The following is a 26,683-nucleotide window of genomic DNA, read 5'->3' on the forward strand; positions in this document are numbered from 1 at the left end:
GGGTCAAAGAATAATCAAACCAGTTTGGAATGTATCTCTGTTAATGTTAAAAAGAGTCTTCCTCTTATTAAAGATATGTATTTCTAACATGATAATAACTACTACTAAGCAAACTATTCTAAAAGAAGTATTGACAGTATGCCTTGACTCTAGACCAATCATTCAGCTGGAAGTCACAGAAGTATGGTCTACACGACAAGAGACAGAAGTTAATCCAACATACTTTTATCACCTGGCATTAAGATGGTTTTCTTATCTGCTATACACCTGTCAAAATCAGTATAATGAAAAAAAGTCTAAGTGGGAAAGATTTTTATTTTTTTCTCTCAGACAAAAGGACCATCCATTGACTTTGATACATACTGACAAATGAAAGACCCAGTTTTCTCAAAGGCATGCAGGCAAAAAGTACCCAATGTGCAATCTCATCTTTTTCTGGTATGTGCATTTACCACTTTACTGCCTGTACAGCAAGAGCCTGGAAGGAGCCCATTGCATGAGCACCAATTTGATATGACTATTTACATATTGAGAAAATCAGAGCCAAAATGTACTCTATTTGAATAAACAGGTTCAGCTGTTCAGTTGCATAAGAGCAGCCATTCTGCAGGAATTAATTAGTTTCTTAGGACATGGTAGGTCTTTATAAAAGCGCACAAGATTTTACTGTGTCTGAAACTAATCAATTTTAATGCTTGTGTCCCACAGGATGGGTTGACCCCCCTCCACTGTGGAGCAAGAAGTGGCCATGAACAGGTTGTAGAAATGCTGCTGGATCGTGGTGCCCCTATTCTTTCCAAAACCAAGGTAACTGGTACTGTTTTCTGCTGGGATATTCCTTATACTTTTTTTTTTTTTTCTGTAATTCTGTATGTCTCATATATTTAAGTTTGACAATAACTTTCCTATATCATAGCTATTTAAAGTAACTGTGTGGTAGATCTCCAAAGTGAATGCCGTATGTAGCACACATCTGCATGTGTAAAATGTGTTAAATTGAGATACAGAAGAAAAGGTTTCTGTGCCAACTAAAAAAGCACGTATGGTAACCTTATCCCTCAGAATTTCAGTAGTCAAAAATCTCTGTATCTATCCTGGAATAAACACATGGTGATTACAATATATCTTCAGCTTGCACCAAATTACCCTAAGGCTAGAGTAGAGATAAGAGATAAAAATAGAGCAATGTCTCTTTGCAGAGACAGCTCGTATTTCCTTAGGACTTAGCCTGATTACCAGTTTCTCCACTTTCTCTCTCTCTACAGTTTATCACACAAAACTCTTCATGGGAATTTCAAATCACCTGCGCCAGGGTGCGCAGATTACTTTAGACCCAAGAACTGGCATTAAAGCACAGGCTTGCCCAAACTCTTCTTGTGGTGGTCTCTGCTATGCTGTTATTGCTGACTCAAAATCTCAGTGCAGCAGCCTGCTTTGTAGCACCACTACAATCCATTACTTTCCCCTTCAGGACTGACATTTCAGTTGTGCAATTTGTTGAGGTTCTTTCCCAAGATAACCTTCCACTACATTTTTTCTCTCAGTCTGTCGGCAATATATTTCCAACAATGTTTCTTGTTTCCTTCTGTTATTTCTTTTCTCTCTTCTGTCGTTCTGTCCTATTCTGTCTCAGTGCCTTTCTGTATTCTGCTTTTCTCCTCCCTCTTCTTTGTTTCTTTTTTTTTCCCCTTACTGGAATATATTTAGCATTTGTTTGGGGAGGTTGGCACTAGCTTTCCTTTGCTCAGTGAGTCACTGGCAAGTGCTGTCATGGGTAATCTGACAGGATCCACCCATCCTTTGCATGTGGAGTTTCCATGGATTCCCACAGCCCTGACTTGCAAACTTCATGAGAAGGGGGAGACATCAAGGGGGCTGTCCAGGAGCCTTCCTGGGACACATCTCCACAGCGCTGCCACTTTCAGAGCCTAGTACTCATATTTCGGGAAGTAAGGCTCTTCCACACTCTCTGGTAGCTCAACTAATTACTTAAAGAAAAAAAACGTAAACCCCATTGCTTTAGTTTCCACCATCATAAATGAGAACCTCTCCTAAGGAACTACATTTCTTTGCAACATGGATTTTGTATTGTCAGGTGTTATCCCTAAGCTTAACCTGCTGTTCAAGGCCTGTGGGTTTTGAATTTGTTCCTCTTCCTGAGGAGATTCACACAGCCTGGCCCACAGTTCACTAGCCAAAATCAGGTAGATGAGAACATGGGATAGTGGGTTTGAAATAGTCCAAGGCTGAAAGAAACACTTTGGATGTTGACCTGCAGAGGCTTATGTAAACACCTCCATCAAAACAGGAGCTCTTCTCTGGAAGGGAGAGAACAGAAGAAAGTGCAGAGCTTCCTGAGTTTCCCTTTGATGTGTTAATTCTGCTGTTTTCAGAAGGTAAGCTAAAAAGTAGCAGTACTTCTGAATGACACTAATGAATCCATTCATTTGGCACCAAACTACAGTACTGTCCTCTGCAAAAATAAGTGGTTCCATTTGCTTCAAATTAAGTCATATCTTATTGGAAACAGGACACATCTTTGAAAGAATTTCAACTTCACAAGTTTTCTCGTGTTATATAAAACTCTTTCAGAAGAGCAGCCAGACTGCATTTTGATAGCTATTTCCTGCTAGACGTTGTTTAGTGTAGTGCTGCACCTTTTTCTCACTGGAATAACCTTAGATTTATTTTCAGAGGAGGCAATGACTTAATGGATTATCTGGGGTTTTCCACAAGCAAAAGAAAACCCAAATTCTAGTCCTGAGTATGCCAATGATTTTTTGTGTGAGAAGGGACATCTCTGTGTATCAATTTCCATCTTTTTTTAATTACTGTTTTTCTAGCCTTGTTTGGCTCTCCCCACCCCCCGCACCCCCCCCCCAAGTTAATGACATTTTCCCTGATTGAAGTCCTTCGATGCAGCTACAAAATAAGCTATGTATCACTGATAATTTTATGTTTACCCAGTCAGGCATTTGATACTCTATTTCATCTCTGTGGTCCTCTTCTGATTTTTTTTTTTTTTTAAAGTATCATGTGACTGTCAACATATTTGATTAATCTTGAACTTCTTCACCTTTTAATGTTTTTCTTGGCAATCTTCATAAAAACTATAATCTAACAGTGTTTATATAGTGGCTCCATCTTGAAATACCAAATCACTTCTTACAGTCATTGGTGGATTCTCTCTCACAATACGGATATGTGACAGGAGAACGTTGTTATATGTAATATTTTTATGTTAAAAGTGGGAAGACAAAGGCATTGAAATATTAAATTACTTGTGTAAGATTGTGGAGTATCTTCTACTGCAACAGAATTAAGAGCAAGCCTGGTTTAGGTCATAACAAAAGACAATATTCCAACGATGTTTTGTCTTCATCAACTTCTTCAGCATCCAGTCTTGTCTCTTGTTCTTTTGTGTAAAGTCTGGCTAGTTGCTGCACTTGTCTCATCCGTGATAGATTTTTGTCAAGCATCTTACTGATTTTCCCAAATTGATGTGTGACTGCTCTGCTTCCTCCCTTCTTTTCCATCAGTGTCAGCCTCTTTCATACAAGTCTCTCCTATGAGGGAGTCCCATGTCATCTTCTCAACTTCTTACTCCATTAATAAGTGTGGTTTATTGGCTGTTATTTTTAAGAATGACACTTTTTACCTGAAGGATCTTTCTTATAAAAATGGAACAGAAAAGTGTATGAAGTTTCATGATTTTTTACGATCACCTAAAAAGCATCATCAGTTATAAACTGTTATCAGGAGGTCTTGGTGACAGAGGGAAATTAATCTATTTTTATTCTACAGTTTAGCTACACTAGAAGGCAGCGAAAACATTTAAAATGCATTGGTAGTATCAATCTTCCATGCAGATGATTGCTGTAGAAGCCTTTGGGAATGGGAGAGAGGCTTATCCAAGCCAACATAAATCACAAGTGAGATGCCCATGAGATAATCTTACTTGAAAGATATAACTGTGTCCCAGAATGTCTGCTTCTCAGCACTGAATGTAAACTGCTTGCAAATTCTGACAGTGTTAGCCTGTTTGCTTTCACCATCCTTCTTCTATGTCACTTTTAAAAGTTATTTCACTGTGTATTTCCACCTTTATTTTGAATGTTTGTCATTACTGTTATGATATGGCTATGGGAAGGGAGAAGAAAGAATCTGTTTCAGAAAGCCTGAGATCTCAGCTGGTTTTATGTCGCTACTTTGCCTTTGCTAATTGCGGTCACACGAGGGCACTACATCTGTGAGCAAGAGTTTCAGTTTCTTCATGATGGCACACAATGCGTACTGTCAGTCTTTTGTAGATTATATATTATTATGTGTTACCGGAATAGCTCCTGTACTTGAATCTAATTTTGGCATTAGAAGGACTAAGTAAAAAAAAAAAGAAGAATACAAATGGAAGAAGTTGTGTTGAGGTTTATCTAAGGAGCTCATGTACCTCTGCTAACAAGACCTCTTTCATTCTGGCATATTTTTTAATCTTTTGTCATGAAATAGGGTCATTCCTTTAAAGTTCTGAGAATTATTTGTTTTGTGTTTTACTCTGGAAATGTAACATACATTGGCAGCTTGTTGATTAACTATTGTAAGCAGTGTAAGAAAAAATTCTTGATACAGGCTTTCTTCCTACACATGAATCTCTCTCAGGCGTTTCCCTGATGAAACAGAGCTTTACCACTGCCACTGGTAGGTCACATCATGGTGGTGTCGTTCAGATTTTTTTAGCCCCATTGCACTTGAAACTTTTGGTGTTGTACCAATGTTGGTTGGGAAGAACGGTCTCCACAGTTGTGTAATGTGGTGTAAGGCGTGTGTACAACCCTAATTCAGGAAAACAGTAGTGGAGATGAGGGAAGGTTGTAGTGATTACTGAGTGATGCTCTGACCTGCTCTCTCATGCCTGGTATACGCAGGCTACGTTAGAGTGGTGAGTTTAATACAGCTTTTAGAAACAGCAAGTATTAGAAATCACAAAGTGCTGTTCTTCACATAACTCGTTTAAAATGAGCAACTTATCTGAGCTATGATGGCTGAAATAAGCTACGTTTAGAGCATTGCTGGTATGGTATGGCTGGTTTTTTTTTTAAGGTAGAGATGCTTACAAACTCTAACCAAACAAGCTCTGAATTCCACGTGGCTTTTGTCGGAGTAAGAACCCTCATTGTTACACTGAACATGTTAAGTTTAATTTGGGTGCTCTCTGGGCTTGTAAAATTCTTCATACAACAAATGCTCCAAGAACAATGGAGAGGAGTTAAATTTCTCTGAACATCCTATATCCCATCAGTGTTGGGTCTTTTTGTTCACAGAATGGTTTGTCTCCGTTGCACATGGCAACACAAGGAGATCATCTAAACTGTGTTCAGCTTCTGATTCAGCACAACGTGCCTGTAGATGACGTCACTAATGACTATCTGACTGCGCTGCATGTTGCCGCCCACTGTGGCCACTACAAAGTTGCCAAGGTTCTCTTGGACAAGAAAGCTAATCCTAATGCCAAAGCACTGGTGAGTACACAGTGGGTTACTATTCACAGCTAAACATTGTTCCTAAGTTGCAGTGAGACTTATTTGAGAGTTATTTTCTGCCTGCTGGTTGTTGAGACAGTGAGGATACGTTGTATTGCTGCAGCACAAGAAAGGATGCTCGAGATTCAAAGTGTTAATAATGTATCATGCAATCAGAGCAGACCTTTGCTTACGGATGGTCAACAGTGATTTGTGAATTTCTAGTGTAACTAGAGCACTTTTGCCTCCTGGTAGCTTGTTACCATTCTGAATACATGAAACAGCTGCAGATGTAACTGTAGTTTTTGGTGTGGAGAGAATTCTCATTTTTCAAATGTTTGTAAAGAGAAAATAATCAGCAATGCTTAAAACTGAGAGATTTTTTGTTATCTCTCAAAGACGTAAAAAGTAGGAATGTTACGTAACAAATATTTGTGTTATTTTATAATTATGTCAATGGAGTCATATGCCTTTCTCCTTTAAAAACAACTTCAGCGACAAAATCTGTTAGTGTAATTAAGCTGCATACAAACTGAATGCATTAATGCATTTTGTTCAAAATTATACTTTCAATCCTTTGTTTTTAAAATGTCTTATTGATTTGTTCTTGATTAACTGTTCCAAACAAATTTAAGTTCTGACATTAATTGGGTTGACTGTTGGTTTCACAGCCTGATGCTACTAACTCATTCAATTCCTGAAATATTATGCGAGCTCCTGAAACCCTCACAAGTCAGGTGGGACTGACTCTTGAAAACAGCACAGGCTCCATAGATTTCCTCTCTCAGTCCCTCTGTTTTTTTGTGTCAGAGCAACTTGTTGTCAGATTTCTTTGGTCAAGGTATTATGATATATGGGTTTTGTTCACTATAACCAGCAAGTTAACTGGAACAGAAAATTGCACTGACCTCATGTTACAAAAGCACATGATATTCTTTACTATATGGCAGGTAAAAAAAGCTAATTTTGATCAGCTCTGAGGGACTAGCTCTGTCAGCTGTTTTCAGAGTTGTTCTGCAAAGGCTTTTTTGATGAATATGCAGAGCGGCATCAGCATTCAGTGCGCTGATGTTATTGTACCAGTTGTGGATGCTCTGGACAGCTTATTTTCCTGTTTTACTTATTTTCTGTTGTATCATTTCATGCCAAATAAGATGGTAGTTTTAAATGTTCACTCTGCTGCACACACAATTCTTTTTTAAAGGAGGGGACAAAATAATTGCAATTACAGTAGAATGGCAGATAATTAATTAACAAAAAAGAAAAGTAGTAGGATTAGTTTAGAAGAGGATCCGAATGCCAGAGCTTGTAAAGATAAAGTGCTTTTTTTTTTTATCAGCAGTTCTAAAAAGTCAAAAGAAAACCAAAGCAAAAAAAACCCCAAACCCCAAAAAACCTCCAGCAAAAACCCCTATCCAGTTAACAGTGAATGTCCTTGAGCAAAAATGAAGATTTTGATAGTTTTATGTGAACTGAGAATTTAAAAAAATATTTTCTTTATTGGAGTGGGCAATATATTTCATAATTAAAACTGTCTATATGAAATATGTCTTTTTAGAAGTTTTTTCTCTCTTACATGAACAATTTTGTGAAGCCAAATGATTCTAGGAGGTGTTTTGTTAAAATGAAGGAATGTTTTATGTGAATTCCATGCCCAATTCTACTTTTTAATGACATATGCAGTATCAAAAAGTATATTCTTTCCGATTTACAGAATGGTTTCACACCTCTTCACATTGCCTGCAAGAAAAACAGAATAAAAGTAATGGAACTTCTTCTGAAGCACGGTGCATCAATCCAAGCTGTGACAGAGGTAAGATGTGGTCTTTTCACATTTGTCTTTGTTTTTCCTGCAAAATTCATCGTAACTATATTGATGTTTTTTTTTTTTTATATTTCTGAAAGAGCATGTACTACCATTCCACTCAACCATTATTTTCAACTAGATAATACCAAATAGTAAAACTGAATAATAAAGTCAGTTGCCCTAACGGATCACAACACCCAAACAATTTATATACTTTGGGAATACAGTGAAGATAACAAGCGAAACATAACAGATTTTAAAACAATTTTTTTAACAAATTTTTAAAAAATATCTATAATTTCTGTCAGTTTTCACTTGTAATTTAATGCACAGAAGATGAAATTCACTCTGTTAAGGAGATTGAGGTGAAGACTGTGTGCTTCACTTGAATCCTATTTTGAAAGATGGTTTGATTCAGAGACCTTGTTTTGGCCTTCCACACAGAAATTATATTCACCCACCATCACGGGTCATCACAGATCAGTTAGACAGAAATCAATATGCTATTACTTCAATCAACATGAGGTGATCTACACCCAGTTATTGGCACAATTTAGATATTAAGTAAGTACCTATGGAAAATTCGGTTTATCTCTGTATACTCTGCTAAGTTAGGAGGAAAGGTCACGTATATGAATGTGTGACCACTGATGAAGAAGCCAGGTTAGAACATGATAAACAGTTCCATTGATTAAACAAGATACAACTGGGAGCAATTCATCTCCCCAAAACAGAGTTTCATTTGATGCATGGGGTTTTGTTCTAATTATTCAGTAGTAAATCATACAGCTCCCTTCTTGGCTTTCTTGAGAGAGAACTGAGCCTGCCCTTGCTACAGCTCACATATCTCCAGGCTACTTTTTAAAATCCAAAGGGCCTGTAGATGCAGCTTGCAGAGTCTAGTTTGAAGCCACGTTAGTAAATGAGAGATGCAAAGAGAACCTTAACAGAAGAGAGGCCATGTCTGTCCTCCATGTTAATCAGTCACCATGGAAGTAGAAAAACTATCTATTCGATTTTATCCCTTTTAAATACAAAGAATTAAAAGAATGAAAGCCACAGCAATACTTAACTACACTGTCTTGTGTGAGTAAACCAGGTTAAGTCTAATCCATGACATCTAAATTGCTTTTTCAAGCAAAAACTTTCCAAAAGCAAGAACTCTTCCTTTATTTCCTGTTGTTGCCTCACTGTGTTCGCACATGATCTCAAACTACATTTGACTGCATTTAGTGAGATTCATCATGGTACTTTACTGCAGGGCTCTACCTTCCTGCATGCCTCTTTCACTGGCTGTCTATGTGGTAACAACCTTTCAAGGCAGAATTAGGAACTGGTACTTAGCATGCATACATAAGCCGCTGTTTCTCTAGTAGGAAAGAAAGATTATAACTGGCCATCAAAACCAACTGGCCAGAAAGTTTCACAGTCTTCCTCCCCAAAGAAATCTGAGAGCAAACAAGTGTTGATTGCAAGATCTGAATAAACATGGCCAATGCAACAAGAGGAAACAGAACCAAATGTCACAAATAGTCATCATTGCATATAAACTGCTTATTAAAGGTAATGCTTATTGCCTTTTCTGTGGTAAATTCTGCTTTCCAGGTAGATTTCATACATCCATTTGTAGATACTGTACCTTTTTTTTCAGCTGCAGGCGTGAATCTCTGCAGTATGAGTTAGTGTTTATGGTCAAATGTGACACATGTGCATTGTATTTCCTGCAGTCTATTATTTTAAAAGAATTTACTAAATTATATGAAACTGTGGAAAGAAATTACATACTCAGCCAGTTATTCTGCCTTCCTGCTTATGTTTGCTGTTCATCAGAAAGGAACAAAAGTGTATTTTCCTCACCTCTACCCCCCCAGGACTTATGGACATTTATGGGGAAGTTGCCTATATCAGGGGATTTCCAGAGATCCACTGAGCTTTCTCCTTCTCTTGGTACCAAAACTCCCTTCTGCAGCCTCTGGCTGACTGTTGCTACAGCTGTGCAGAAGCAGCTGTGAAGAGGCTTTAGGGTACTGCTACTTTGAGAAATATTAACTATTGATTGTATTTCTAAAGCAAAATCCTTGAGGTCATGCCCAGCTTAATGACTGCTCCTTTTTTTCCCCCTCCCCTTCTCCCTCTCTCTCTTTCTCTCCAATTGGTCTTTTATATCTTGTATAATGGCAGTGGTGCAGATTTGTGACGGTGATGGTGCCACAAGGTCCTGAGGGAAGGGGAAATTCTCTTTAGCCCATGTCATCTGTGTCTGTGCCTCTCTGGCTGGATGCTGCAGTTTTGCATTCCCTTTCTCCTAGAGAAACAGTAGGGATGGAGCTCACCACTGAGTTCAATAGGCCTTTTTGCTCACTCCAAAGCAACTGGATTTTGTGGGGACAATGGACGCTGCATCTTTTTTACGTTAGATGAATGTTACAGAAAGTCTTGTCTTTGTACTGGGAATACTTATACCCTTTTATTTTTTTTCTGGTCCAAAATGATATTTAGCAAAAACTTAAGGAAGAAATCTTGCTTAGCTATAGTTGATTTTAGTTGATGAAGAATTACTGTGTTCCTAGAATGTTTTTATGTTTGCTCATGAATCATAGTCATAGGTGTTTCTAATTCTGTGTGCACTTTAGTTTAAGCATGTGTATATGTTTTTGAGAAGGTAAGATCCTTTCAGAAGAGCAAGCACTTGGGTTTGCTTACTTTAGAATAACTTATTTTTTCCCCATAGCTTTCTTGTAGAGGAGTGTGGAAGTAGGTATTTAAGTTTGATTTTGGTTTGATTTTCAGTCGGGCCTAACTCCAATCCATGTTGCTGCCTTCATGGGACATGTAAATATTGTATCACAGCTAATGCATCATGGAGCATCACCCAACACTACCAATGTGGTGAGTAGCAGGTTTCTTTTCAGCATGGCAGAGCTATGACTGCATTATCATATCTGGGAGCAGCACTGTTGTGAAGCACCTAATTCTGATGTTTGCCATCTACCTCCATAGTGGTCATGGGAAAGTGCAGCCTGCTGACTCCTGGTTGGGAGATGCTTGGCAGGTTGAGGAAACCTCAAAAGAGGCTGACCTTAAGCAGACTCCATTCTCTTTATTTTCTGAAGTGAAGAATGAGAACACACTGTAGCTTCTCATATGTAATTTTTGAGATGTGTACTTGACCATTGAGCACTGTTTTCCCAGGACCCCGGGGGCCTGCCATTTAAGGGAAGTTCTGCTGTTATCAACAGATTGCAGCAGATTGTCGGGACATATTGCCTGTGTCCATACAGCCGTACAAGTGTGCTTTTCTACTGGATGTGCACTGTGTGCCCCAAGGCTCCCAGGGCATGTGTAAAAATGGAAGTCATTGTTATATGGATATTTGAAAGTTGGGAAATGGGAGGAAAGTAGAAGCTTGTTGATTCTTTTTAAGAGTTTGGCCTCAAAATCCCCCTTTCACCTTCCATACACAGGTGCAGTTAGAAGACAATCTTTTATTAAAGTCTTCATCTGCTGATTCTATTAGATTATATAAAAATGCAACACCATTTTTAAATTAGCAGGTGTTTGTACCTAAAGACATATTGATGTCCAAAAATGTAGAAAGCAGTTTCCCCTCGTGAATTTATTCTGGTTTCCTTGGATTTGTATTTCATTAAGTCCATGAAGCCTTAGATTAATGTACTCAATAATGATTTTTTTTTTCTCTTGTTCTCTCATCTCAGTGCTTGTCAGATAACAAATGACAGTGGGGGCATAGGGCATAGCAGGAGGAAAGCCAAAACTATGTGTATCTGAATACACAAAATTTGAAATAAGTTTTTTGTTTGACTAAATTAGGGTCTGTTTAAATGGATGTAGTTTTTAACACTGTTAGTAAAATGCTAGTAAATACAAAAATTGCAGTGTCTCTTTTCAGCAAAAGACTAGCGACAAAGGCACCATTGTGTTGGGAAGCTGACCCTGAAATAAATTGCTTTGTAGCATACAGCTAAGAGATCAAATATTGACTTAATCTCCCATATTGCTCACAGACAACTACTACAAAATATTCTAGTGGAGATCATTCTGAACTGTGTCATCAGTATTTTTGTATTTATGAAACATGTTGGGGTTTGTTTTTACTGCAGTGTGTTTTTAATGATATTTTGTTTTTGCTGCTGTGTGCTAGAGAGGAGAAACGGCGCTGCACATGGCTGCCAGAGCTGGCCAAACAGAGGTCGTACGATACCTGGTACAAAATGGAGCTCAGGTGGAAGCTAAAGCTAAGGTAAGGTGATGGTCCAGGTATAATAACCCTAAATTATCTATATTTAACAAAGCAAGTAATCACATTCATCTTGCATATGTCTTTTGGGAAGAGAAAAGGAGATGAAGCCAAGGTCTTTGGTATAATGACAACTGATATTTTGTTATGTACTCTTTTACTGTAGTCAGGAGTGATCTGTGTGTAAGAGAGAAGGCTGGAAATCTCAAATTGATACTATGCCAGTTTTTCATCAGCTTTTAATAGAAACTGTTTGGTGTTTGAAGAGTTTTGTTTTGGGGTGGGAAGCAAGGAGGGAGAGGAATGCCTCAAATCTGCTGTATTTCTGCAAAACTGTAAACCGTATGCTGCTGGTGTCTACTGTCATGTCACTAAAGCATCAGCCTGTATGCATTCAAAAATAGTTATACTTCTAAAGAACATCTCCTAATGTAAGGAGGTACAGTAAGGGGATGTAGCATAGGGCTGGAAAGAAGGAATAGACCCTATAGAAACAACTGCAATTGAGGAAGATAGGGGGAAGGAAAAATAAATGGTCAAGAGCCACTGAAGAAGCATATAAAATTATGGAAATAAGAGTTCCAGGAAACAGACAGGGGAGGGAGATAAATGGGTGCAATAAATAGCAATCTTAATAGGTAAAACCAGGAAAACTGGCTTGTTGTTTTTTTTTTTTTTCAAATACTGATTAAATGAATACAATTTCAAAGAGATCTGTTTTTCACTGTGACGTTATCATGTGTGAATTGGCTCACAAATAAAGTTACTAGTAAGAATATCTACTTATAAGGAACTCTGACTAACTATAGCAGATACATTTCATATCTGCAAGCAGTCTGACAATAGAAGTGAATCATGTGGTCTATAAATCTCCAAAGACAGACTTGAGAGTGAACAGCTCATGCTCAGAAGCAGTCATGCAAATATTTTCTAAATAATTTCACACAATGAATTAATTTGTGAAAACTGCCATTGCCTGTGATCGATCTGTTATCACAAATAACAACTAAATACAAGTAATATATTATACACCAGTGCTAACATCAGTGGTGAGAAATTTGTGGGAAACAGGCATAAACTGGAAACGTTTAAGAACCATAAAGGCTCTCCACCAGTCAAAAGAGAATTTCCCTGTAGAGAAGCAGCATGCGTATCCTGACGCTCTGTCATCCTAAATCCCATCAGTGTAAAATCAGCGTTGTAGGATGGGCAGGGGCAGAAGTCTCCCTAGCAGAGAACACCCCAGAACTACTCTGCTGCAGGATGTGGGGTAGCAGTGCTCGATAGGTAGGAAATTGAGCAGTGAAACATGGGGAGAGAAAGATGTTTGAATAGATTTATGGGGAACAGAAAAAAATAAGGTCATGGGCTTTGTTGGCCATACTGTTGTGATAGTGTGCTTAATCCAAAGATTGTAAAACTGAGAATGGGGAGGGCAAAAATACAAAACCAAGTAATGAATAAGGAAGAAATTATCTATTAGACACTCAGAACAAGGTTGCAAAAAACCACAATATTTTCACTGAAGGAAAATAAATAATGAGACTCATGACAGGGCAACCCCTATATGTAGAACTGTTAAGATTGTGTTCTGAATGAGCAGTGAGAAAATGACAGTGAATTTCAGCACATGCTTTATCTTCAGTTACATCCACTGTGAAGTTATCTGCAAAATACCGTTCACGAGTAAAAAAGTACAAAATATGATACTTATTGCAAGTTACTGGGCAGTAACATGCTAAGCAGCTCAGGTCATCCCAAACAACCGATTGAGTTGTTAAATGTTGCTTGGAATCATAAAAGCAATCAAGATGGGAAGAACAGAACTATGCATTCACTGCATTTTAAGAAAGGTCTCAAATTCAAGAGGAAACTCAATGCACCTTAGTGGCAAAGCAAAGTGAGGCAAATCCAGATTAAGAAAGTTGATCAGTATATATGCTGTTATGGATTATGTACCTGTCTGGAATATTTTGTGATGCATCAACAAAGCACAATGTATCTTTATTATGTGACAAAGAGAAAGCCAGCATGCAATATTCACTAGGTAAGACCTCAGTAGAATTAATGCTTCTCTGCAATTTTGAAAAGCAATATCTGAGCAAATATTTTTTGTCAAAATAAGAGCCTGAGTTTTCTTATGTAGAACTGTGTTGTTTCCTTTATGTTTAGGATGACCAAACGCCACTGCACATTTCTGCTCGACTGGGAAAAGCAGATATAGTACAGCAGCTGCTACAGCAAGGAGCATCTCCAAATGCAGCTACGACGTCTGGCTATACGCCCCTGCATCTTTCTGCTCGAGAAGGACATGAAGATGTAGCTTCCGTTCTTTTGGATCATGGTGCATCTTTATCTATCATTACCAAGGTATGGGAGTTGCAAAAGTGATAGCTTCAATAGTAAAATATACCTGTAGCAAGTGTTAATTGTGAATTAAATGCTGCAAGAATCATACACACATACAAATAATGAAAGAATGAGCTACATTTTGTTAAAAGGGTACAAAGTTTCATGGTTTTACCTCAGAGCCTGATGTATAACATCCTAGTGATCAGACAAGCATTTTCTTGGAATGAAAGGAACACAGGGCAGGAATTCCTGACGGGAGTTGATAAGCTGTTACCCAGCCTTGTCCTTGGGTCTTTGTGGTGTGAGGAAAGGAACTGACTCTTCCCTTTTTACAGTTGTTTTAATATAGATAGGGCTCTGCCTTGCAAGGAACAGCCTCCAGACCTGCCAGGGCAGTTGGGAAGCTGCAGGCTTGCTGCCTGTACTCAGGACTATGTAAGGGATAGATGGAAACAGCAATATCATTGTATATCAGAGACAAACCTTGCCCTGAAAAAGAGTGCACTAGGCTGCTATATAACTGCTCTCTCTTACAGAAAGGATTTACTCCTCTACATGTGGCTGCAAAATATGGGAAAATTGAGGTAGCCAACCTCCTGCTTCAGAAGAGTGCATCTCCTGATGCTTCTGGAAAGGTAGGACCAGAAGCAGCCACTGCCACTCGCACAGCAAATATCTAAATGCACATAATATTCTAGTAATACCCTTCTGCCTACTTACCATCACACTAGCATCCGCAGCCTGGGTTTAACTGGAATGGGTTTCATGTAATATTCCAGTCCCTGTGGGGCTGCCAAGAGTCAGCAAACTCTTTACAAAAGTGACTTTTATTGTCATTAATTGACAACAAAATTGAATCCTCTCTGTACCCATCCAGGGGAACGGAGATAAACCATTTCTCTACCTTCCTGTCCAGATTATTTACTGTCCTTATCAGAGTATTCAGGCAGCTGGCTCTGCTCCCCCAGGTCTTATGACATGGGGCAAAGCCCCGAAGGACCTCAAGCTTTTTTTAAACCAGCCCAGCTTGGATTTTTACAGATCCAAGGGACAGTTTACTTATCCACTGCAGTAAAAGAAAAACATTGCTGAGGTGGTGACCTCAGGGTCAAAATTCCTTACCTGCTCTGTCCTGGGGGCAGTACAGATATGTGCTTCTCTGTTCATCTTCCCTGGGAAAAGTGAAAAAGGCTTTCACAGCTCAGTAGGGTTTTTCAAATCTCTATCTTATTTTTTGATTCTGAAGTTATCAAAGACTCTGGATACATGAATGAATAACAAATGTGTTTTTTCACCTTATCTACTCTTGATTTTCCAAACTCCTAAGTTTTCCCTGGAGAGGGTCTGTAACAGCACTTGTTTGTTCTGCATGTGTTTTTAGAGCGGTTTAACACCACTGCATGTAGCTGCACACTACGATAATCAAAAAGTGGCACTCCTACTGTTGGACCAGGGAGCTTCACCTCACGCATCTGCCAAGGTACAAGTACTGGCCACTCTGGGGGAACAATACCTAGGCTTTTTGTATCACTTTATTCCCTGTCTACCTCTGTTCTTTCTAGACTGTATATGCTTGTAATTACAGGGGGCTCAGTGACACTGTTTATTAGTGTCTCACAACCACAAAAAGCTGTTAGAATAATTCTGCAGGTGAATAAAATAACAGTAAAAAAAGCAAATATAGATGTAGAAACATTTAAAATCTCTAGTTTCAATAAAGGTCAGTCTCTGCGAATACTGACCCTTGCTTTCACTTGTCCAGTCTCCTCAGTGCCTTCTCCAAGCCACCCAACTTTATATCATTGCATCTTAACATCTGTGCAGGCCAAGCTTGGAGTTAATGCCTTGCTAAACAGGGATAGTTCTCCTGTATTGTGCCACAGGATGACTTCTGAGGTGTTATACGTTTCTCAGTACAATGTACGTAATTATTAATGTGCTTCACAATACTTCTACCACAGAGTAAACGGACTGGTGAGAAAATAAAACAACTAGTCACAGGCCTGCTTTGATTGCAATTTACTGCAGGCAAGACAACACATACTGTAAGATTTCAGGGGATGTGAAAGAATAAATATTTAAATGTATTCTAGTTCTGTGTAGAAGAAAGAATTTAGAGAGACTTAAAGTGTCTATATCTTTTGTGGATCCTAGTTTTAAGTATGGATCAATAATCGATAGTTGGACAGCACCAATAAGTAAAACAGGGTGGAAGCATATGTAGGTTCAAGTGGAGTAAGTGCAGTGTAAAAACCTCATCTGAAACAACCGAGATACATTCCTACAATCACTGCAAAAAAACTGTGGACAAGGGAGAGCTAGTGGAAAAGCTGGTATTGCAGACAGACAGACAGCTCTCCTTGACTGCCTTCCTCTCACACATGACTGAATACAGCCATAACACTAGAGGCCTTCTGCATGGCTAAAGAGGATGGACTCTGTCACACATGGTAGGTCCCAGAGCTTATAGTGCAAAAGAGAGAAAAGTTAAATAAACATGGATAGCCAGCAGCATCGGCACAGTCTAAAATCAATAATGTCGATAGTGGCAATCTGCCAGAGCAGTGCCCCAGGAGGTGAACTGGAGTGATCTCTGATCTTTTACTACTGCAACACAGCACTCTTAAATGCCACTGTGGGGAAGAAAGGGCCTTCTGAAGGGGATGAGAAGACACTGATGACCCAGTTTTCACTGGAAGAAACTGCCAGTGGAAGCTGTGCATCCTGTAGGGGCAGGGAGTGCAGCAGCCACTGCCAACGGCTTGGAGAGTCCAAACCAAGGTGGAAGGACTATAGACTATGGCATAACATTACACAAACTCATGTGTCAGGTCACCTTAGCTACCCCATCTGTAACAGAACAGTTTTGCAGCTGCCACTTCAGGCCTTCAAGTGCCAGCTGTAAGTCTTCCTAAAAGAAAGCATTTGTCAGTATTCTGCAGCAAGTGAGCCACAGCAACACTGAGTAGAGCATCAATACTAAATAAAATTAATGGGTAGCATGTTTGTTGCTTTAGGCACCCACTGTGCAGTCATCTGAAAGATGATGTTGGTAACAGCAGATTATTTCCCATTTCTTTTGTAAATGTGGTCTAATAAATAAATAAATGTGCTATGTCATCTCTCATCACTGGCTTCACAGTTCGTTTCATCAGCAGTTGCTTTTTCTGTGACACTCCTGTCTTTAACACTGATCTTCGGACTGGCTCATTAGCCTGGCCTGGCAGCATTTGCCTTGAAGAGTGATCAGCGAAAGGATATGAGAAGTGGCCATGTTAGAGTACAGTGCTGTGATACAAACAGTTATTCCAATGAACCATTCTTTTTTATAGGCCAAAATTAGGCTTGTGCCTAATTTTAATTTGGCATCCACCTTACAATGCTTCTCTTCCTCTCCCCCACTCCAAAAGCCTCAGTTTTTCCTCTGTCCCTTCATCTTTAACCTTTTTCCCTTTTTACCTCTTTTCCCTGTCAGCCAAACAACCCAATACCCTTCCTTCCAGACTTCTCTGTTTCCTTCTGCATCTATGCGTAGTGACAGAGCACAGCCCTTATCCTGAGAAGATGCAGACTGAGACTGAGCTGAATTGCAGCTTTTATTTTTTAGCTCTGTTTTTGCCTTCTGTTGGCAACCTGCTGCTTTCCATTCCACTGAAAGCAGTGTATGCCCATTTCTGAGGAAAAGGCTTGAAAACTGCATTTGTTATTTTACAAAATATACATGAGCTCCATTTAAAACACACAGGGTTCAGCATGTATGCAGGATTTAGCACCTAGTATTTAGGATTTAGTAGGTGCTTGTGTGGTGATGGCTGTTTCACATGTTAGTCTTGTGCAGGAAGTCTAAGGGGGAGCATTGTGTTTGTTTTTTCTGAAGCATTTTATCTTCAAAGTGAAAATTCAGTGGCCGTATACTTCCCTTATTAACTGGGGCACTGTGTTTCCCGGGTGTCACTTTGAAATGTCTTAGTATCTAAGTTCTGAACTGAATCTGAATTGAATTTTGAAGGTTACAGAACCTTTTCTACCTGGAGTTAGTGCTGTGTGTCTTTCTCACTTCCAGATTACTATTAAAGTTCTCTTGTAATAATTTCTGTGCCCCTGTGTATTTATTCTTTGCTCCTACCTGCATCGCCCTGCATCTGTTGTGACCTGCCTCCCTGTATAGTCCAGCCCTGCCGCCCTGTGGGGCGCAGGGAGGAGCCAAGCCAGGTGAATGCTTTGTGCCTTTAGATAGATTTTATTGGTCTGCGTCATCTGAGATGCACGTGGTACTTATGATACCACATGAAATGGTTTATACAGCTAGGGTCTCACCTACCCTGACCACCTTCCTCAGTCACATGCATATATGTGCACATTTGCCATTTGCTTTAAAATGAGGGCTAATACATTTCTGAAAGACAGAAAGTTCTTGATTAAACAGGCATTGCTATCTGTACCAAAAGCTGGTCATACCTTAGTTAATGTTTCAGTATTTGCGTGCTAATCAGCTGTTCTTTATATCTATTTATCTATTTTCTGCCAAATCATCCTTTTTTAGAATTATGAAATTTTATCATACAATAGATACTGCATTTTTGTTTTTAATAGTGGGCTCACTAGGTACACATAGGGGAAGGAACAAAAAAAATAAAGAATGTGAGACTCTAAAGTTATATGCTTTAATTTTCCCTTGATCTGAACGAAAAGAGCCTGTTAGTAAGGTTAGGGTAAATGCTGCAAGAAAGGCCATATTTCATGTACATAGTGCTTTCACTCACACTGGGAAATGGGGAAAAAAACAAATAACAGCTGTTCTGAGTTATGAACATATCCTGCTCTTCTGTTTGTTAAAGTTTTTATATACATTTAAGGAAAAGTAGCAAATGTCTCTGAAAGGAAACTCAAATTTCTATTGCTATAGGTTGTACTCTTCTGAACAGATTTTTTTCCTCAAATTTGAAAATTTCTTTCAGAATCCTCATATTTGTAGCAGTGCTCTCAAAAACAGATTGCTTATAGCTCTGATACATTCATTTGTGCAACTAGTTAATATTGTGTTTGACAGAATTTTTAGAACTAATGACTGACTTCATAGAGTCAGGTAAGTGCAGAACAGTGATTTGTCACATTGTTTAACGAGTAGCTTGAAATGAAGTGCTTTCTGTTGACAGAACGGCTATACGCCACTGCACATAGCTGCCAAGAAAAACCAGATGGACATAGCAACTACACTGCTGGAATATGGTGCTGATGCCAATGCTGTGACCAGGCAGGGTATCGCCCCTGTGCATCTTGCCTCTCAGGATGGCCACGTGGACATGGTGTCATTGCTTCTTACTAGGAATGCTAATGTAAATCTCAGTAACAAGGTAAGTGTTCCCCCTGCTTGGCGCTAAGGCAATAAACAAATGTGGTAATGAGAAGGATAGTGGCCTGCAAGTAAATTTTGTCCACTGTGATTCTGGAGGTTTTGAAAACCACTTCAGGTGTTTGAATGCACATCATCATTTCTTCTAGCAAAGAGAGCAGCATGCAATGTCACATTGAATGAACTGTATTTCATATTACCCAAGTTTTGATGATAACACATGCTTGCAGAGGAGCTTATTAATCCATCTCCCTTCCTTCCACATTATGCTAGTCTACCAAAACACGCCCAGAGCAAAAATGTCTTCCTCCTACCAGTAGTTAGTGGGGTTGGCAAGTGTCATTCATGACCCTCTAGATATACGCCTGCCCGTTGAGCAACGGTAACGACTAACTTGTTAAGGGAAGCTGATTTTTTTAATGGGATAATAACAGCAAGGTTGTCTGAGATTTTGTTCATTAATATAAGTGATTCTTCCTCCTCAGGGAGTGTTCCTCAGAGCACAGTGACTTTCAGTGCAATTTCTCCTGGGGGCAGGAAAGGGAAGTTGGTAGATCTTAGTTTCTATATGTATGAATTTATAGGCTATTAAGTCTGCTCTATAGTAATGTTTCTAGTGAATGTGCAGCTTTAATTCTTTAAATGCCCCACTAGACATCAGAGATGATGTAAAGTGAAGTTTCAGTATGGATTTATGTGGCTAAAGTAGAAAGGCAAGAGACATTTTTCATGGAAAATATTTCTTATTCTCAGCAGGTAGAAAGACTCTGTGTCCTCTGAGGCTGTGGGTGATGCTGCACAGGGCTGCTGTGTTTTCCTCTTTCCAACTTTACAGTTTGGTTATTTTGGGGCCCTCCTTCAGGAAGCTTCTCTTCCAGATGTTGATTTTTTTTTTTCCCCAGTCTCAGTGGGTTTATGCAGTGCAGGATGTACTTTGTATCCCCGCAGGGCAATTTGCCATGTACGCGTTCTGTATCACATTGGCTATCATGGTTTTGCTGCTAAGGCTAATACAGAGAGCATGATTGCAGCTGCTTGGCATTTTGAGTCAGTCTCACCAGAGGTTAATTACCTGCAACACCCTTCAGTCTGTTACTGTTCAGTTGTAATCTGTAGTTTCTCATATACTGATAACACTACCTTTTGACAATAGTTCCCCTGTACTTACTTGGGGATGCACGTTTCCTCTGAGCTCAGCACCTATATTTGAAGCCAGATATTTAAACACTAACTTTTGAGTTGTGCAGTGGGACTAAAAGAGCACTTGCTTTCTTCAGGATCCACAGAATGGTTGGGAGCTGAATACTCAGAGCCTCAGCGTGGGCACTGAGCACTTATTAAATCTTTTTAGAAGGTTTGGCCCATAATATCCTGGCTCCATTAGGTAATTTACAGTTGGTTACTTTTATGTACTTGTGTAATGTTGACCCACCTAAGCTGCACTGTCACCAGGATTGCACGTTCAAGTGCAGTACAGTGGGACACTCTCAGCAGTTACTGCCTTTGGTAGCGACTCCACTGTGGACGTGAGTTTGGGTTCAAGGGCAGGAAACTTAGCAAGTGTTTCTGCCTGATGTGCCAACTGCTGCCACCCGCTCTTCTGTCACTGGTGCTGAAGGAAGTAGGAGCAGGAAGAGAGAAAAAAACTGTAATTTACAAGTAAAGGATATTCTTTCCCATTCCTAACAACATCCCCTCAGCAGATTCTCTCTTCTACCCCTTTTACCTGAGATCTTTTATGTGACAGAAAGTAGTATAGCTTTCTGAGGTTTTAAGGATTTTAGATTTCAAGTTTCAGGTAAGAAAAATATTGAGCTACACAAAAAGTTAAGAGTGTCAGTACAGGTTGTCTAGTAAATCTGTATACTCCCTGGGTGGAGAGAAATTGACCCGATCTCAGAGAAATGTAGTTTTAGCTTTCCTGTTTGTTTGAAAATGATCAAGTAGAGGGGTAAAAGGTAAGAATAAATCTGAGTGAATGTTACTTCTAGAAAACTTGCAGAAGTGTAAACAATAATTCAATATTTCTTTTAAAATCTTACTCATTCTAAGGAAGTGAATTAGGAGGTAAAAAAATACTATACAACTTTTTCTTAAAGTGCTGTAATTTGCTATCCCACATTGAACTCTGCATGAAGAAATGTTCCTTGTGTAAAAGAAACATCATCTTCCTAGCTTTCAAATTGTACTTTCTTGCAAATTAACAAATGTGATTAGGAAGCACGTTACGCAGTGAAAGTGGAATTTGTAATTTCTTTAAATTCAGTAAGATGTTTTCCATCATATGTGAATTTGCATTTTAGTATTCATGTGCCTCCTATGAAGATTGTTACTTGTTGCTTGTAATTTACAGAGTGGACTGACACCGCTCCACCTGGCTGCTCAAGAGGATAGAGTGAATGTAGCAGAGGTTCTTGTTAACCAAGGAGCTGCTGTTGATGCACAGACGAAGGTACAAACACACCACTGTCAACATGTATTATTTCCTCTCAGGGAAGCATGAGCCTGTAGACTGGAGTAGTAATCGATTTCAGGTTGAAACTGAAATAACAGCAGAGAAACATTCCTTGTAATAAATTGTTACAGAATATATTCTGAAAACTGAAGATATGTAAACTTGAATGTTCAATGTTATGCTCAGTCTTTGAGCAGTAAGCTTATTTCTTGCCAAATATTTAGATCAATATAGATTTAGATTGTATCCTACTATTGTGTTTCACTGAAGGTAAGTGGGATTGATCTGTTTTTGTGTAAGGAAACTTTCAGAAAGGCTTGCGCTCTCTCTACAGAGTCATATAATCTTTCACCATATGCACACTCTCATCTACTTTTGGTATTTTTTACATGTGGCACATACTTTCCATTCAGCTGACAGTAGAAACAAAACACAAGAGAACTGTTACTTAAAACATCTGTATTCACAGCAAGAGAAACAATGTGAATGCAATGTAGGCATTCCTGGCTATTAAGTTGTTAATACTTTTTCCCATGAATTAAGAGACTTTATGAAAGGAAGTAGACTCCTTTCCCTGAGCTGATACTAAATAGCCATCCATAGGCATGATTCTGCAAGTAAAGCCGTTGTTCATTGGTAAAGATTACCCCCTACTCCTACAGCTTAACTCAGCCATCATAACTGGATGCCCCTGAATTCCTATGCAGCTTTGCAAAGCATAGTGAGGTGAGCTATTTCATCATATGGGTACATTCTAGGGAACTGACTTTTTCTGGTGTCCTAAGTTAAGACTAGACCATTGTTCTCCTGATGGTAAACCTTAACCTGTAAGGTTGTCAGTAAATATTGCTCTACCTTCAAAAATAATATTAGAGATGAAACATTTAACTCTTGAGGACAAATTTGAAATTATTTATCACTGTTTTCTAATATGAAATACATATATGCAATAGTGGTCCATTTCAAATTTACTTGCCTAAAAATAGTTTTGCCTAAAGTAACTATTTGGACTCCTAAATAAGAGATCTGACTTTCCAAGGTGCTTGGGGGGATGCTTTTGAGACCCCCAAGCAATGATGCCTCCCACTTCACAGTATTGGTTTTAAGAGCGATGTCGTGAGTAAATTCAAAGAGCCTGTGTTTTGTGCTCACTAACAGTGTATATGGTGCTCAGAATCTAATGATAATGATCTCAGTGTTGATTATGCTTACATTCTTCATGCATTGTCTAGATCTAGGAGTCATTCCTTTAGATGAATAAGAAATCAGTTGTGTTCACATACTCGGACTGTAGCTGATCAAGTCAGCTAAATGAACCAATTCTCACAATCTGAACCACACCCTTTGTGCAGAGTAGCACAAAGTAGCTTTCACAACTGTCTGCTAGGTGTATGCCACAAGTTAGGTGCTGTACTTGCATTCCAGAAATGTCCGAGTGTGTCAGACTGTCCAGCAATATTATCATTCTATCATCACACTGACATCTCAGAAAGGGCTGAATCCCTCATCATCTCTGGCTGCAGCTCAGCTGATTATAATCTGTGGCAGAGGGAAAAGTCATTGTTATGTGATTTTTCTACTGTGTAATTCCAACTGTACTGGCTACTGATTTCAATGACATTATTCTGACATGAAACTGAAATAGTTCTGTTGAATGCCAGGAGTTTCTCCAGCTTTATACATTTGTAACGTATCCTCGGCCTATATTTTACAGATGAATCAGTCTGGGTTTTTATCATCTGCTAAATCATCCAGCAGCAGATGAGATCTGCCCTGGTTCATTCTTTGCACGATTTCCTCAGACATATGTGGTTGCCTTTTTGGAGATAGTTCCTACCTGGTTTTGGTTTCTGTAGCAAAACGTTGCAGAACCTGCTCTTTTAACTTGGTCAGAGCTGAATTGCCTCCTAGCCCATACAACTTGTCTGCGAGTGTTTGCCTTTCTCCCACTGTTCTCTGTCCCACAAATAGTAAGTAGTCTAAAGAGACATTTAAATTGACAGGTGCAGGCAGTCACGTATCCCTTTTGCCTGATCTGCAATGTCCAAATAGGATCCAGTTTTGGACTAGTGGCCTTTTAGTCACATTAACATGGTGGAAACGTCTGAGATACTGTCACAGCTGAGAGGCAGGGCATGTTTGTTGGGTCTCAGGGCCAGCCTGGCACAGTTGCACAAGCTCTGTGCTGAACTTTAAGCCTGGCAGGGTGGCAATGTGATGGAGCAGGCATGTGACTCTGTAGAGATACATAGAAAAGGGGCTTCAGTTTCTCATTCAGAGATCTCCTCCGGGTGGAGCTGAATTTCTTAATTGCATCTCTGAAAATTGAACTAGTCAGTAGGTAAAACCATATAGAGGGGGGGAAAAAATGCAGTCATATTTGACTGTCTGCGGCATGAATCCTGTCATCCGTAATAATCATATAATGTTAAAAAAAACCCCAAAACCAGTAAATCCCTTGTTGTTCACCTTAATTTCTCAGTTATATATGTAACTGTGCAAATAAAGAATAGTTTCCCAGTACACATGTGCTTCTGTGTGACTGCCCCATAGGTGTCAGGAAGTGGGGCAGGGACTCACAGGTCAGGCAAAGTCATGGTGCATTTAAGCAGAACTGCTTTGTGGTGTAACAAATCACCTGTCTGGGAATATGTTCATTATTAATCCTGTAGGCCTCTGTGGTGAACACCCACAATGGCTTGTCCTCCTGCCTACTGTGCTCATTTGCCCTCTCTGCTGTAGGGGACTGTCTGCTCCTTAGGAAGAAAGTGCCCACATGCCTTGCAGGCTTCTGTTAGAGTCGAGTGATCTTGATACTTACCCACTGGCTCCTGCCCGGTCCCATCTGCTCGGTTTGTGCAGTGGTGAGCCCTCCAGGCTCCACACAGTCAGCCACATGGAGGTTGTCTGCCAGATATCCACTCACTACCGCCTGTGATATAAGAAAAGTGCCAATGCAGTACCAGGTATTTTAGCATGAAATAGTTTCTAGATAAACTGATGATCATCTTGAGTTCCTAAGGAAAGAGCTAACAAGCTCTGAACTTCTATAATGAAGGAAAAGTGTTTTGCTGTAAGAACTACCATACCTTGACCTCATGTTCTGTGCAGGTGAAGTTTAGATGATTGGCTTGTAAAATAGCAGCTCTGTAGTTACAAGCTCTCTTGTTTAAATGGATTAACTGTTCTATGGGAATAAAAGGTCTGTGTGTGCTGCCTCTAAAACCAGAGGCACTGGGGAGCAAGATAACAGCAACAGCTGAGTTGGCTTCAGAAGCACTGTTGCTGTGCTTGCATGTTTGCACAATACTGACCAGCATGTCCAGTTCAGATCCATTACTTTGGACATACAGTGGCAGAGATGTGGCCATCTGTGCCTTAAAAGTCAGTGAAACTGCACAGCTTAGGGTGGCATCATATTGGGGATCTCTGCTACCAGCTGCATCACCACTAACCTTCTGTTTTCTTCTCTCTATTTCACATCCATACACTTTTGTTACCTCAGTTATTGTGGTCTAGATGACTATTCAGTAGTCTTTTTTTTCTTTGCTTTTCCTTTGTTTAGATTCTCTCCTTATCATATTCCTCATTTTCCCAGGTTAAGTAAGCATGGATTATGTCACTCCAGCACAGTATCTGTCAATAGAGGGAGAACACTTAGTATCTTAGCAGGTCATTCAGCTTCTTGGGTAGGAACCAATGAGCTATCATCTTCCACCTCTGGTACATGTTCTTTAATCATCATTTATATATAACTTACACTCCCTGTGAAAACATCCAGAGTTTGCAATTCTGACACATGGGAGTTCTGAGTTCTGCTCAGGTTCTGAGGGCCACACACGATTGGGGTTTTTCAGGTGATTAGAAGAGATGATTGGTAAGAAACATATTTTGTATCTTGAAGCTATATCAGGGAAGAAGAAAAATCTAATACTAAAGAAAATCTCTTGTGCAGGAGATTAGTCTGTACGATTAAGATCAGTTCTGGCGCTAAAACTTATGAGCGTTTTCAAAATTGCTCTCAGACCTGAACCATTGCAACTGTGGTTCTTTCGTGGGGTGGTTTCCCTCCCAAGTATTTTTTTCCTGAACTTTGTTGTAGAAAAAGGCATGAAAGGAAGAATGGCTGCTGGTTTTGAAGTCCATTTATTGATGGCATTATGGGATCCTTCTGGTTCTGCTGTATCAATTAACTAAATAGCTTCTAATCCCAGAGCTGCAGGAGTTGCCTCAGTCAATGCTGGAGAGTAAACAACACTGGTTTAGCGTGCCAGAACTAGTGCTTGAGAGGCCACAAGGCTGCTCCTGCCACTTGAAGACGGGATTTTGTTATGTGGTTTTAAGTCTAGCCGTGTTAGACTGAGGTCCAATTGATAAGCCACAGAAAACACCTTATCTTAATGTACATAGAATGGTGGGAAAGTAGCAACACTAAAATGCACTTCAGGTGGTGAAGCTTCAGAATTGCTTCAAAACCCTTCACATTTAGAAAGCTTTAAAAAATGAATTTAGTGTTCATAGAAGGCATGTTAGGGTCCCACTGCAAATGCAACAGTTTTTGTCCATTCTGACATTTCATATTTGTGTCTGAATTTAGGTACATTAAAGATTTTTCGATGCTGAATCTCTGTGTTATGCAATATCATGCTTAATACAAGGAATACTCATCTTACACGTAATATAGGGAGTTAAAAGTCAATCTGAAGCCATGGCTGTGAGCAATGTTCCTTCTCTGGTGGTGATGTTGAGTCTGCAAAAGCTATAGTGGTACATGTGATGTCGCTTTTGTTGCAGGGCTTTTGTGCTGAGAGTTGGCACGAGTAAATATTGTTTCATGGCTCAGCAGATCGCCACATGTCATTTTTCCACTGTTTATCCCATTGGATAGTGTTATTGTAGGATACAGCATTACCGTGATGGACTGGCAAAGGAAGACTGATGA

General features: G+C 39.4%; 1 protein-coding gene across 4 annotated transcripts in view; it reads left to right on the forward strand.

Annotated features, from left to right (window-relative positions):
* The window catches only part of ANK3 (ankyrin 3), a 311,217-nt gene that overhangs the window by 190,788 nt on the left and 93,746 nt on the right, over window positions 1-26,683 (forward strand). For 2 of the 4 annotated variants that reach the window (XM_068400123.1, XM_068400124.1), the window contains exons 9-18: window positions 709-807; window positions 5,319-5,516; window positions 7,231-7,329; window positions 10,114-10,212; window positions 11,486-11,584; window positions 13,754-13,951; window positions 14,470-14,568; window positions 15,315-15,413; window positions 19,090-19,287; window positions 21,640-21,738. In XM_068400123.1, coding sequence (XP_068256224.1) covers window positions 709-807; window positions 5,319-5,516; window positions 7,231-7,329; window positions 10,114-10,212; window positions 11,486-11,584; window positions 13,754-13,951; window positions 14,470-14,568; window positions 15,315-15,413; window positions 19,090-19,287; window positions 21,640-21,738 — 1,287 coding nt within the window. Of the gene's footprint in view, window positions 1-708; window positions 808-5,318; window positions 5,517-7,230; window positions 7,330-10,113; window positions 10,213-11,485; window positions 11,585-13,753; window positions 13,952-14,469; window positions 14,569-15,314; window positions 15,414-19,089; window positions 19,288-21,639; window positions 21,739-25,602; window positions 25,619-26,683 lie in introns of those variants that run through there. The other 2 variants (XM_068400125.1, XM_068400127.1) reach the window with 2 other exon arrangements.

This window comes from Nyctibius grandis, chromosome 4 (assembly GCF_013368605.1).
Source record: "Nyctibius grandis isolate bNycGra1 chromosome 4, bNycGra1.pri, whole genome shotgun sequence".
Lineage (NCBI taxonomy): Eukaryota > Metazoa > Chordata > Aves > Nyctibiiformes > Nyctibiidae > Nyctibius > Nyctibius grandis.